This window comes from Anoplopoma fimbria, chromosome 19, assembly GCF_027596085.1.
Source record: "Anoplopoma fimbria isolate UVic2021 breed Golden Eagle Sablefish chromosome 19, Afim_UVic_2022, whole genome shotgun sequence".
NCBI lineage: Eukaryota > Metazoa > Chordata > Actinopteri > Perciformes > Anoplopomatidae > Anoplopoma > Anoplopoma fimbria.
Genome location: NC_072467.1, coordinates 10,001,229 through 10,015,834, shown reverse-complemented (window position 1 = coordinate 10,015,834; position 14,606 = coordinate 10,001,229). Strand labels below are relative to the sequence as shown.

The window sequence follows — 14,606 nt, the reverse complement described above, 5'->3', positions numbered from 1 at the left end:
GCAGCTGCCACAATAGAAACACAGTAGACTATACAAATTACATCACTTGTATTGTTGTATATTTCATTGTACATTATTTTAAAGTATCAACAGACAAAGGTGATGGGTAAGGGGCTTCTCAGCATTAAATAGTGAGCACCTTCCCTCACTTCTGGAAATGTGTATATAAAAGGGAAAAGAAGAAAACAGATAATGATGCATATCCACTAACAGCCACCACTGAGGCCTTGCCATCATTGGTGTGTGTTATCACTGTCTAATATTGATTTGTTTCCCCTGTATTTGATTGAGAAGAGCTGTGAGAATAGAGTCTTACTTATGTTTTTTTTCTCAGATCACCAAGGTTATATATAAATAAAAATAGAAATAATTATAACCAGCAGCAACCACTTTTTGATTTCATTGTTTTGAATCTTTAATGTAACCTACTTTGTGTTCATGTTCAGGATTAGAGTACCTGCTGGGCAACTATATTTGCCTGTAAGACAGTAGAGAAGTATACTGCAGAGAAAACTGCATTGAAGGTGAAAACATCAACCATCTGTACTTTGTGCTTGATAATGTTTGATATGCCTCCCTAAAGATGGATCTACCAATACTTAGGGTATATTAACTATGGGCCACTTAATCATGTCATCCACTGCAATATTTGATACGCCTGCAGTATGAAGGTATTTAAACAGTTTTTGTTGGGTGCAATGATCTTTTGTGCTTTTTTCATATTTCAGTGTTCCATTTTATTAAGTGAAGTTAAAATTAATAAATAATTTTATTGCTGAATATATGTTATCATTTCCTCATAGATTAAGTCAAGAAGCCAAATAATATAAATTATCCTGGTTTTTAATGAGGAACCTTGTAATCGTCTTATTGCTGATTTAAAGGGTTTCTACTCTGACAAGAAGGCAATTATGATAAGAATAAAATGTGGCAGAGATAATAACAATTATCTAAAGTTTCAGTACAAAAGAAAATATTTCAGAATTGTCTTTCAAAAACCCATAGTTTTACCACCACCTTTCCAGAAAGTTTGAGCCGCAGTCAGTTATAGCCTATACTGCGGCCTCTGGGTTTGGGATGAAGTGGGACTGATGGACATAAATCCTTGCCTCAGCAGAGGAAAGGCTAGGAAGACAAAAAAAGACTAGATTGGTCTGTTTAAATGCTGTAGAAAATGAGAACAAATAGCTGTAGAAGAAAGGGTGTGCTACCATAATGTAAACTAAATACCTGGAGTATAGGGTTGAAGGAGGTTAATCAGGAGCCAAACTGAGGTCACCAAGCCAGGTGTTCCTTGAGACCTGCTTGCTGTTAGATGCAACGGTATCTCCAGAGACTGTGACAAAATGTCTTACTCCATTATTTATTATCTATAATCTTTACTGACACTGTTTTTATCACACAGACACACACACACACACACACAGTTAATATTACATTTTACTTTCTAAATGATAAGAGAACAAAACAACAAAACAAACGATGATACAAGTTTTGCCTGATCTATCCAAGTTATAATAAAATTAAACTGACTGTGTAAAACTTGACATATTAATCTGTAGGTAGGCCTATAGCAGACCATTACCACACGAACCCATTACATGCCCAAACACAGTGATGCTCAAGAAGTACTACCCTGAGCCTTCCACTTAGCACTTATTCTATTCGTATTAGTTTGTTTCTGCACTTTACGTTTGCTCTGGTTTATGCTCTTAGATGCTTGTTTAAGAAAGGAGATGCACATGACTTCTGGTGACTAGTAGTTCTCTTGAATACCTATGTTGAATACACTTATTGTAAGTCGCTTTGGATAAAAGCGTCTGCTAAATGACTGTAATGTAATGTAATGTAATGCTATGCTGCATCGTATCCTTTCAAGCCTTGTCAGATCGTTGATGTCCCAGAAATGTCACACGTTAAGTAGAACCCCAAGCTAGTAATATCTGCGACACCTAAACGCCGAGGGGAAACGCACGTCACCGAATGACGTCACCCTGCCAAGACAGGTCACATAATTAGACGTGTAGCAGAAAACGGTGTAACGCCACCTGACGTACACCCGTCTGTCAACTCCCGGAACTCCCTCAACCAATCAGGACTCAACTGGAACTGACGCGTGCTCAGCTCGACGCCAGCAAACATCGGGCGGGTTTCCGCTGTATCGAGGGGATTGAGCCGCCTAAAAAGTTTGTATTTTTACGAAATATAGTATTTGTCGACATTTCAAGTCCTATGATACTTCAGAGTTAGATTTTCGCTCGCTGGACATTTGATGTTCTGAAAACGTTGAATAGGAGATTATTTGTTTTTAGCTAACCGACCTTCACGTTAAAATGAATGTATTTTCTCTCAGCTAACGCTAGCTAGCTAATTTGCTAACTCGGACAAGTCATAGCTCTCCAGGGCGGTTATTATTTTTTTACATTGTGAACCCTGGTTTTTTTTTTTCCACCCTTGCCTTAAATCTATTTGCTAAAACCATTTACGTCTTTGTCCACCTTGCTCTACAGAGCTACATGTGAGAGATGGGAAGAGAGAAGGACGCTAAAGGAGAAGGGAAGGCCAAGAACAAAGCAACGAGGCTGAAAAGGCTGAGTGACAATGACAGCGCTGGTGCCGGGGGAGATACGATCAAGAACAGGTGAGAAGCCTTATTGTGTGTGTGTGTGTGTGTGCGTGTGCGTGTGCGTGTGTGTGTGTGAGAAAGTAAAGATGGAAATAATTATTTTTTTGACAGGCCCAGTCAAGGCAGGCACCTACTTATCATTCCATCAAAAGTCCTTTTCTAATCGGTTAATTTAACTTTATAGTTACTCTGTCACAGCTGTCAAGTTAAAGCAGCTCCTTTACAATAAATGATTATGACCCGACAGCAGCACAACCAACATCTGTTCAGCATCAGGCCACACATCAAAGCTGTTTTTTTCTATTGCTCTTTGTAAGGAGCATGGCCTTTTGTGTTGTTATGTGTTTTTAAAAAAATCAATATGGATAAACATCACATTCTTGCAATGTGATAAATCAGAGTCAATAAGAGTGAGATGCATATGGCAGGATAAGTGTGCTTCTAAAGGATGGACACAAAAGCGCTATCAAGAGAATGCTACGCTGCCTGAGTTGTCGAGCGGGCCAGTGGCACCAAGCGCAAGCATTAAATTCACTAGAGTACAGTGGGTACTCTATCTTCATATGAATACATTAATTTACCTTGATATCTGATGCGCTCATTACCATGCATATGTGAGCAGACAAATGAATGTGGAGTGATCTGTCATTGGCATGTGTAATTGATGGGAGCAGGGAGATGAATAGACACCTGAAAGCGCTTCTGGCAGTATAGCAGGCAGCTCTCTGTTACAGCCAGCCTCATGTTATTTCATGGCACACTGACTGAATTACTGATTAAGTTTCCACTGATCCTCATCAGCTACAAGACTCCTGGAACACATTTTCCTGAGCATGAAAGGGGCCTCTTCCTTTAAATGTTGTACTGCCATAGTCTGATGTAAAAAAAAATTGGAAATTCTGAATAAAAAAAATAATATAGGCAGGACATAATTGCTGCTCAATTCCATGTTACATCTAGCCCTGAAGGGTGGAAAGGTCATGCTGTAAAGAAACATGTTCAGAACTATGAGAGGATGGCGTTTTATAATGTTTTCATACTAGAAGGATACTTACCAGATAAAGACATGAATCTAACATTGAGCTGATATTCTCTCACCTTTAAAGCTACAGTTGGTAACTTTAATGCAAAAAAACCTTTTTGCCAAAATGCTAAAAATTTCACTATATCTTAAGAGTAGTTCATGAGACAGATAATCGCTGATTTAACGGTAAAACAAGTCAGTGCTGATCAAATATTAATCAAGATTCTAGTAATGTATTGTTACTTCTGTGTTTTCAGAAACGTATGTTAAGATAGCTGTAAAAATGATAACATTTTCTTTGGTTGGTGGTTGATAAGACCAACATTTTTAAACATACTCAAAACATGATTCTACCAATCTTTATTGGAAAGTAACAGAACATATCTTCAGAAATAGAACTACTGTTTAATGGAACAGATGTATTTATTGTCTCCAAATGAGAATGAGGTATAAGTTTACTTCACTGCAGCCAAAATGGCAATTACATTACACTTAAATAAATTTACAATCTTTCAAAAACCCAGAGCTGACATAACCTTTTACATCTTAATCCACTTGAAGAAAGAGTTTTGAAAATACGCCGTTTAGATGATCTAGGTTCATCAGTGTTGTATTTCCCTTGTCCTTGTGTGTGTGTGCTAAAACCCAAATGTGTCTTTTTGCACTCATGTCAAACCAAAATGTGTTTTTATCAAGGTGAAGACATTATTGAAAAATCCTGACCGAACGTGACAGTAATGGTGATGAAACCGGTATACCATCCACCACAATCACGGCTCATTTCTCATTCTACAGCTAAACAGTACACTAAAATATGTGTCTAAAAACATTTGAGGCAAGAAAAAGGCTATTCGCCAACAGAATATTGATTCATATTGCGTCAAGTGACAGTTTGAGAATATATGACAAAATTATATTTATTAAAGTTACCGACTCTAGCTTTAGGTACACTTTAAAGTGGTACTGATTAGTATATAGTTTAAAGTTTAAACTATATACTAATCAGTCTTGTCACTGTAAAAAAAAAAAAAAGTCATGCCACTTTCTCCCACTCTCTCACGATATATCTCTTAAGTGCTCATATAATAAAAAAACTATCAGTAACAAGCCTTTTCTTTTTCTCTCCTTTTCATCCCGGCGGATCTTGACATCCTGATGAGCAGTGCAAAGTCAACTAAAGCTACAGAGAAAACAGAGAATGGGAAGTCTCATAAAAAGGTAAATCACAAATGTACTTCCCTTATCTCAATACTGCCCAGGGCTGGATGTGGCCAAACATCTACACAGATGTCCTACATAGGCTGAAGGCAATTAAGAACATCCCAATGGAAATTCAGTGTCATCTTGACCAGTGGAAGGATTGTGATGGACATGTGAGTCCTCCATAACTCGTGTCCTGTCTGGAATTAGCACCAGGGTGAGGATTCCAGCCCGTTACCCACTGACCCCAGTGCAGACTGTTGAGGCTTCATTATGTGCAACAGCTTGTCCTACTAGGTTACCTCTGTGCTGTCAGATTCCCACATCATTTTCAGGGAATATTTACATGCATACCAACACCCAGACTCATGGAAGTTATTATCTTACTCTTATCTTAATCTTATCTTACTTATGCCAGCTTCTAACCAAGAGCCTCAGATAAAGGACTTTGCATGATGTGTTTACATGTTTTTAGATAAAAAAATATGATGCGCAACAGATGTGCATGCATGTACTCACCAGAAGCCAGAATATCTGACATGGCCTCTTTTGATTGTATGAATGTTTAAACACTTCATGCATACGTATGTTTATGTAAACATGAACACAGTTACTGCGCAGTGTAAGTGTCATAGGCCATCTGTGTGCATTGCATTACAGTCATGCTGTGTTGAACTCCTCCCCTCAGGTCAAGACACTTAAGACTGAAACACTGGAGTCAGCCAGCAGCCCCAGGTAGGGATGAAGTCATAATACAAGTAGACTGTACCTGATTTAAAGCTGTGATAATAAACTGACAAGTGGAGTTGGATTGATTTCCAGCTTTGCTGGTCCGGTGTGCAAGCTTAAATCTTAAAATCCTTTTTTCCTACGGCAACCAGTGGGATACAATTTACAGGGACTAACATAAAATATGTTACAGTTATAAGCAATATGACAATGTAAACGATATAATACTATGTTTGTTTATTAACTGGACTAACAGAGCCACTAGTAGCTGACATGTTTTGTGCAATTTATTGCCAGGCAACATGAAGGAGATGAAATAGGGGGGAAGGGGATGCACACGGTAGATTGTGAATGTTTACAAGAAAGTTTATGTGTTTTTTGGGGCAGACGAGACACGGCGTCTAAAAAATAAATTAAAAAAAACTTTGTCAATATGGAAACAAGGCTTGCTCAGTCTCATTACGTAATGCTCTGGAGCAGCGACTGAGTCACGTGTGACACCTCATGTATTTTTTTAATACCGGTATGGTCTTTTGTTTGGCTTAATATCAAACCGTTCTGCAAATTTTAACACAGGCCCAATCTTATTAAAAAGTTACCATGGCGATAGATATCTTATTTTTCTCTTTCCCTCCTGAAGTGATGGAAATGAATTCATGTGTTTTGATGTTGAATGGTCCTGGACAGAAACCATCCCCAATTTTTCATTTTACAATGTGTTAAGCTGTCTCACAGAAAATGCATTTTAATCAGCATTGAAGAACAAATATCCGTGAATTGTCTGTCTCACAGCAGTGTTTCTACAGAGTTGTTAATGGATTGTTTCCCAGATGTGGACTTAACCTGACCTGATATGACAATAGACATTTCAAAAGAGACGCCCGTTGGAAAAACTATTTTGCTAAATTCTGTCTGTTAATGTTTCCCTTCAGGGTTTTTTTCCCCTAAAGAAAGGCTCAGGTGGCAACTGTGCCAGCTGAATGGGTTTCATGCAGGGAGGAAAGTTAAGGGCTCGCAGCAGAGTTAGAGAAGAAACATAAGGCTATTAGAACCATAGACCGTAAATGTCAATGGACGCATTGACCCACCCTCTTTTGTATAGCTTTTTATGGATTTTGCTCAATGGTGCAGTATACCAAAAAAACATGACCATTTCTGCACACACAGTTTTTCCTTCTCTCCACATTGAACAGTGAACTGAACGGCTCGGCAACAGCACACACTTAACAAATAAGAGAACTAGGTCTGTACATTTCCAACCTTTTCTTTTTTACATGTCTATTCATTATGTTTAAACCTGGTATTTCTGCACTGTTGCAGATAAAGATCAGGCCACACTAATATTATTAATAATATAATACTTGTAGAATAAGATTCCAGTGGTGGCTGCATAGGATTGTTGCCAGCTTGTCTGATCAAAACATTTCCAATAACAAGAAAAAATATTTTCACTGCGGATAAAAACAGTTGACCCTCCAGCATGCGGGGCACAAACAGGAAGCATGTGTAACATGACGAGTATTGATTTTAATAAATATATATAGATAACTGATGAATCACTTGAATAGATTGAAGATTTTGTTTGAGGATTTCCTTTTTTTTGGATGTCATAAAATTTGATGAACGACTGTCAAAACTTCATTCGAAGAACCTTCACACAAGCCTGATTGTAAAAAAATGTAACATTCAGTACAGCCCTGAAGTAGGGATGTGCATGATTAGTCGACTAGTTGAGTTAACGTTGCTAGCCTTGCTAGTCAGCACCAGATGTACTAGTTTCTGTCTCAGCTGTTGCTGCAAAGAACCACCAGCTCCTTCTGTAGCAGCGTGAACTCTCTGATCTAATCTGAATTTTGCTGCCTCCAATTTACCTCCACCCGGCCGTGTTCTCCCGGCCCCCGCCTGCCTTCGCCTTCTCTTTCCTAATTAGTTGCTGGGTTCATTGAAAAAATGTCAACCCACCTTCAATAAACTTAAGCACAAGATGTTGCTAACGGTTGCTAGCATTTATTCACCAACACACATCGCTGTACACACACACACACACACACACACACACACACACACACCGTGTGTGTGTGTGTGTGTGTGTGTGTGTGTGTGTGTGTGTGTGTGTGTGTGTGTGTGTGTGTGTGTGTGTGTGTGTGTGTGTGTGTGTGGGGAAGAGAAGGTTTTCGGTAACTTGCACGCTTTAATTATAATGAATGGTATAAGCTATGCCAAACCGTGTCTCTTCTTAGACCACAGTCCTTGCTGTCGTTTCATCAAATATTTCAACACAGACCGAGTTTGTGAAGCGTATTTCTAAACAGGAAATTAACTATTTCAAATTGCTCTCACACACAATATTTAACATCTAGAATTAAATTGTGCAACATGTTGACTGTTTTTTTTTTTTTTGTGTATTCTTACTTTTAGACTAATCGAGTAGTCCAAGGAATTTTTTTTGTTAAAACGTCAGGGAAATAAGGCATTAGGAACATCTTTACCCTAAGGAGAACAAGGAAATAGTTGGACTAAGCGGTTTTCCATATGTGTAATTTGAAATGACTATAAATAGATCTTTGGCTCTCAAGTAGTTAACCTACTGCGAAGGTTAAGTGGGTTGATTGTCAGCATGAATGTGCTTGTGACACACTGACACCTGCAGGCAGGCAGTGGGGCTTCTGCATTCACATGTCATTAAAAATCTCTCCGTCCCTGATGGGAGCCAGCGCTACATTACATTACATTACACTACAGTCATTTAGCAGACGCTTTTATCCAAAGCGACTTACAATCAGTAGTATATTACATATCATTCACCCATTCACACACTGATGACAGGCTACCATGCAAGGTGCCACCATCAGACTCTAACTAACATTCATGCAACATCCAGTCCACACCGATGGCAAGCCTTCAGGAGCAATTTGGGGTTAAGTGTCTTGCCCAAGGACACATCAACTGCCGAAGCCGGGTATCAAACCACCGACCCTCTGATTGGAGAACTACCTTGCTCTCCACTACACCACAGCTGCCCCGCTAAAAGCCTTATGCAAAAGGTAACCTGTTGGAACCAATTAAGTTGGTGTAACTGTATTTAGCTCGTATTCTCCTGTACTTACTGTAAGTACAGGAGAATGTACGCAAGGTGGAATAATCACTCAAAGCATGCATGGACTTTTTGTGTTGTAAGTGGTTTGGACTGAAATACCTAATTATGTCGTCATGCACTTGAGAGCTGTGATGGTTCTGCACTGGACAGTTGCTGGAAGAACAGTACTGTGTACATGGCAGAAGGGTTAGGAGTTTGTATTATAATTGAACTTGACTGGCTGGATAAAAACAAGGACAAAAAAAATGTAAGTGACGATATGTTTGATTAAAAAAATAGTCTTTAATGGTCAGTGATGACATAAAAAAGTTGTCCAACACGGTCAACTTTTGTTGTTTTCTGCTAACCTTGAATATGTACTGATACATCATCAATTTTAATAATTACTCCTGAGCTTTTCCTACAGGTACTTCAACATTAATACTGTATTGACTTGTCTTTTTTAATCTTTTTCAAAAATGAAATTTAAGTAAGATTTTCCCTTCAATTTTTAACTGTTGACGTCCAAAATGTAGAACAAAGGTCCCATATCATCTTTGTTCTGAACCCAAACACGTACAGTGTACAGATGGAGTCAGAGACCAGAGAAGCTGGGAGAAGGCTCATTACTCTCAATCAGAAGACATCAAGAGTCATACAGTAGAAGTGCAGAGAGAGCGCATTAGGCTCATACTAAGTGTACCAGGTAGTTGCTTCTATAGTGTCTTGTAATTAGAATTCAGAAAGCCAGTTTGACAATTACAGGCTTTACATTAACCACATCTCCCCCTTAACTAACTGTTATGTCAAAGAAATAGAACACTGTTATTTATTAGCGGTGGTGACTCTAATTTGTTGATTTCTTAATTTGACCATTTTCCTACCCAGTTATTCCGTACTCTGCAGGGAAATCCAAGCTTGCAGTTGTATAATTATTATTTTTTTATTTCTAATTGCTGTAATTTTGTCATTATCATTACTGTTTTGATAATGTGCTTAATTACCATAATTATGTGTGATTTCTTGTGGTCATTGAGGGCTTGATTTTTTCTTCCCCCTCTCTATTTTGTATGGCAGGGTAATTTTGTCCTCATTCTGTAGCCAGCAGTGTGGCAGACAGCAGTGAAAAAGAGCCATTAGCCTAGTTCAAAATGAACAGCTGAAATCAGATTTTCCGAGTCAAACTCAAGAAAAAAAATAGAATAAGATCTTTGAAATGTGTTTTATTCAAGTACAACAATATTAAAGAAAAGAGGATCCCAAATAGGGTCAAATAAGGAGCGTTTATAAAATGTGATGGTAAAAAACAGTGCTTGTGAACTGGGGTTGAAGAGGGGCGACTGTTTCTTTACTCTAAGCTTAACTACAAAGCTGTAGCCTACTATGTGCTGTGTATTTCGACATATGAAAATAAATGTACCTTCAAAAGACTACAAAGCAGAGTTCTGATTGAAACAGAGCAACCATTAACAAAGTAAAGATGAGAAGTTCACTCAACTTCATATTGACAATGACTTTTTTTTTATGGTCCAGAGAGTCCGTGAAACAGGAGCCAGAGGACGATGACTTTGCTGCCAAGAAAAAAGGATTGAAAAGGAAAAGAATCAAGGATGAGTCTATGGAAGGCCCTTCACACTCCACTACTTCACCTACGTGAGTCAGCACTTTTAGCCACGGATTGGCCAGAAATGAAAGCATATTTTATATGTAGTTTTTTTTTTTTTTCTAATATTAGATTAACAAAGTTGTTTTGGCATCTGAGATCCATGGTAATATTTGCATATGAATATTTAAATTTGGTAGTTAATTGCTTCCACCTTTCTTTTCCAAAATATGTTCGCTATAACGGTTCTCTGTCTGTTTTCTGGGTACCTGCAGCTCAAAGAAGAAAAATAAGCGACATGGGCAGAACGAAGAAAATGACGGAGAAGCTCAGAAAAATAAGTCGAAGAAGAGAACAGAAAAGGTAATCCTCTGTCTTCTCGAGGTTATCTGTCTACATCAATAATACTCCCACTATACAAGTTTGCTGAAAATGTGGTTCACAATGGGAGTGTTTAAATTCACATTGCAAATGTTTTTCTCGGCACAGACAGTAAAGAAAGAGGAGGGAGAGCATTCAGTCTCAAAAAAACCAAAGAGGACAAAAGAGGATATTGAGGAGGCAAGACAGCTGAAGATCAAAAAGAAAGAGGAGGAGGAACAGAGTCGCTGGAGATGGTTTGGAAATGCTGCTCTTTTTTTTTTTTTTTATCTAGCATTGACCTGGACCCACCCCAACCACACACTCACACAGTCAAACACAAACTACATGGGAAAACCAGAGAGCATCCTCATTTTCACAACCTCTTGCTTTCTGTCAGGTGGGAGGAAGATAAGTATGAAGATGGGGTGAAATGGAAGTTCCTGGAACACAATGGACCCTACTTCCCTCCTGACTACCAGCCTCTGCCAGATGACGTTCACTTCTACTATGATGGTCAGTTGAGCATGGAAGTTGAATGTGTCAGAAAGTGTGATGCAAAAAGGGTTGAAAGGGTTTCACACAAATGTTTTCACTCATGACTATAATTTTAAGTAATCTTGGTACCTCTCAGAAGCTATTCAGACCGTTCAAAGTAAATTAATCAACTTCAAGCACTACACAATAAAAATAATTGTTTTCTGGGATTATTTTTCTTTTCTGATTTTCTTCATTTATGCTTTATAAATTCATCATAAAAGCTGAAAAGTGTAAAAAAAAATAAAAAAAAAATCCAAAATGAAATCTGTCAAAATGACACAAAACTGTTATCTAAAACAAGGAATAAATTGGGAAGGCAGAAGTAGTGATAACAAAAATAAAAATATGGTCACTACAAATAATCAAAAAAATAGACATCACACAACAGCTCAATACACCAAAAATAAAAACTTGCTAAGTTTACAAACGCTGTTTTTGTTTCAACTCAAAAGGAAATCCTTAAAGTTCGACTTTGTTCTAATCTCATTAGACAACAAAAGCAAAGAAAGTGTAAGTACATAATGTCCGCAAGCTTAAGGAAAGTCTTACAGCGTGTGTTGTAGTCGTCCCAACTGCCACAATGGTGTTAATAAATGGGCTTACTGGGGCTCAAACCTGATGGCTGCAACGCAATGCTCAATGTGTAGAGATGCAATGGCAATGGGCAAATTATACTGCAACATCAAAAGAAACTGCTTTGAAATCACACTGGAATTATGTAGATTCTCAAATTTGACTAACCTTTCGAGGAGCAGTGGACAAAGTTGCGAGTAAAACAAGAGGTCTTTGAAGGAGGCAGATGTATGGATAAAGGTGTACAGGGACGCACAAACACAAGACATGCACTAAACAATTGGATCTTCAGGACGCTAAAGGTGTGTTGGGTCAAACGCTGATTGATGACTGTGATTGTTTTTGCTTTGTTACGCAGTCAAGCCACAACAGCGTCCTACAGGGAGTCTGTTTGATTTATTAATTCCTGTGCTTGCGTGTACTTGTTTGTAGCTCACTCTTAGTAGTGGGGCTGAATGTAGATCTTTGTCCTTGTCTCTTTGTCACCACTATAAATACATGCATTAGTCTGACAGGACTCTAGAGGAGCTGAGGTGGCTGTTATACTGTAGCATTTAGGATTTAGAGCTGAGCTTCCAAAGGTGTGTGTGTTTGAGTGTCTTTGTTTTTGTAACATGTAAATTAGGACAGAGAGGCCATAAAGCAATTTAAGAAACCTGTCCTGTGTTGTGGAGTTGACCTTGAGCTTGTGTTTGTCTGTGTGCAGGTAAGGAAGTGAAGCTGAGCCTGGCAGCTGAAGAGGTGGCAATGTTCTTTGCCCAGATGTTGGACCATGATTACACCACCAAGAAGGTGTTCCGAGAGAACTACTTTAACGATTGGAGGAAGGTAAAGCAAGAAAGAAAGTCTTAGATTGGAAAAATTGAAATTCCCCTAATGACAATATTGCTGTGAGTTAAAAAGGATACATTTACATTACATTACAGTCATTTAGCAGACGCTTTTATCCAAAGCGACTTACAGGAAGTGTATTCAACATAGGTATTCAAGAGAACTACTAGTCACCAGAAGTCATAAGTGCATCTCCTTTCTTAAACAAGCATCTAAAAGCATAAACCAGAGCAAAAGTATAGTGCAGAAGCAAATTACTATGAAAACAATAATTGCAACAAACTAATACGAATAAGATAAGTGCAATAAACGAATACGAATACAATAAGTGCAACGAACTGATACGAATACAATAAGTGCAACAAACTAATACGAATGCAATAAGTGCTACGAGGAAGGCTCAGGGTAGTACTTCATGAAGAGGTGAGTTTTCAGCCTGCGCCGAAAGATGGGCAGCGACTCTGCTGTCCTGACGTCAGTGCGGGGTTCATTCCACCACTGTGGGGCCAGGACAGAAAAAAGCTGTGACTGGGTCGATTGGCCACAGGGACCTCTGAGCGACGGGGCAACCAATCGCCCCGAGGCAGCAGAGCGAAGTGGTCGGGCGGGGGTGTAGGGCTTGACCATGGCCTGGAGATAGGAAGGAGCTGTTCCTTTCACTGCCCTGTAGGCTAACACCAGAGTCTTAAACTGGATGCGAGCTCTTACAGGGAGCCAGTGTAGAGAACGGAGAAGGGAAGTTGTGTGGGAGAACTTGGGGCGATTGAACACCAGACGAGCTGCAGCTTTCTGGACAAGCTCCAGAGGTCTGATGGCCGACGCCGGGGCTCCGGCAAGTAGTGAGTTGCAGTAGTCCAGGCGGGAGATGACCAGAGCCTGGATGAGCACCTGCACCGTCTCCTCAGTGAGGAAGGGGCGAATCCTCCTGATGTTGTAGAGGAGGAATCTGCAGGAGCGTGTGACCGATGCAATGTTTGCTGAGAACGACAGTTGGTCGTCCAGGGTCACACCCAGATTCCTCACAGTCCGAGTTGGCGTCACCACGGCATCATCAATGGTGATGGACAGGTCTCGGTGCCGGCAACCCTTCCCCGGGAGGAACAGTAGCTTGGTTTTGTCCAGGTTGAGCTTCAGGTGGTGTGTCGCCATCCACTTTGAGATGTCAGCCAAGCACGCAGCAATGCGTGCCTCCACTTGGGTGTCACCGGGAGGAAATGACAAGACCAGCTGGGTGTCATCGGCATAACAATGGTAAGAGAAGTCATGCGAGTGAATAACAGAACCCAGAGATGATGAGGAAATGATCTGGAGATCCAAAATGATCATCAAGACATGGACTATATGGAGATGCATATGTTCCAATACCCATAAGTGGTATACAATATATAGGCAGTAAGTGCTTTTTTTTTAAATGATCATCCAAAAAAAAAAAAAACCCTTGACAGTCAGTAATCTACATAGTCTGTAATGTAAAAAAGGTCTTAATACCAGTGCCTCATTACATATAAAACAAAAGATAAATCCTTCTGCAGTGCATTACAAGTGTGCTGTAATATACACAAATAAGGTTATTACATAGCAGTTCTAGGACAGGACACTAAAGGCCCTGAATGTGTATAGCAGTGAGTTACTTTTCATTATTTAGAGCAATTCTACTGTTACGTGGTTCTCCCGACAGGGTTAACAACACCACGGTTGAATTTCAGCCTTCATGCTTTTCTTTTTTCAGACCAACATTGTTGAATCAGAGGAGCTAATATTGGTATATTGGTGCCGTCTCTCTACTCTGGGCACAAGGAGTGTTTATAATAATTAATAATAATAATTAAGCCTTTATTAGTCCCACAATGGGGAAATTATTTCTCTGCATTTAACCCATCCCGGAGGAGCAGTGGGCTGCAATGAAGCGCCCGGGGAGCAACTTGGGGTTAGGTGTCTTGCTCAAGGACACCTCGGCATGTTGCCGGTAGAGGGGTTTGAACTCGGCCCTGGGTGAAACGGAGATTAGGGGAGAGGAGAGAAACGAGTGTGAAAGACAGTTAAT

The 14,606-nt window shown here is 39.5% G+C and overlaps 1 protein-coding gene across 1 annotated transcript in view; it reads left to right on the top strand.

Annotated features, from left to right (window-relative positions):
• The first annotated feature begins 2,034 nt into the window (after positions 1-2,034).
• zgc:173742 (DNA topoisomerase I, mitochondrial) overlaps positions 2,035-14,606 on the top strand; it is a 30,677-nt gene continuing 18,105 nt past the window's right edge. The window contains exons 1-9 of the mRNA XM_054619846.1: positions 2,035-2,186; positions 2,511-2,641; positions 4,814-4,868; positions 5,539-5,585; positions 10,189-10,308; positions 10,534-10,621; positions 10,748-10,875; positions 11,019-11,134; positions 12,438-12,559. Of these exons, the coding sequence (XP_054475821.1) occupies positions 2,526-2,641; positions 4,814-4,868; positions 5,539-5,585; positions 10,189-10,308; positions 10,534-10,621; positions 10,748-10,875; positions 11,019-11,134; positions 12,438-12,559 (792 nt within the window). The 5' untranslated portion in view covers positions 2,035-2,186; positions 2,511-2,525. The remainder of the gene's footprint in view (positions 2,187-2,510; positions 2,642-4,813; positions 4,869-5,538; positions 5,586-10,188; positions 10,309-10,533; positions 10,622-10,747; positions 10,876-11,018; positions 11,135-12,437; positions 12,560-14,606) is intronic.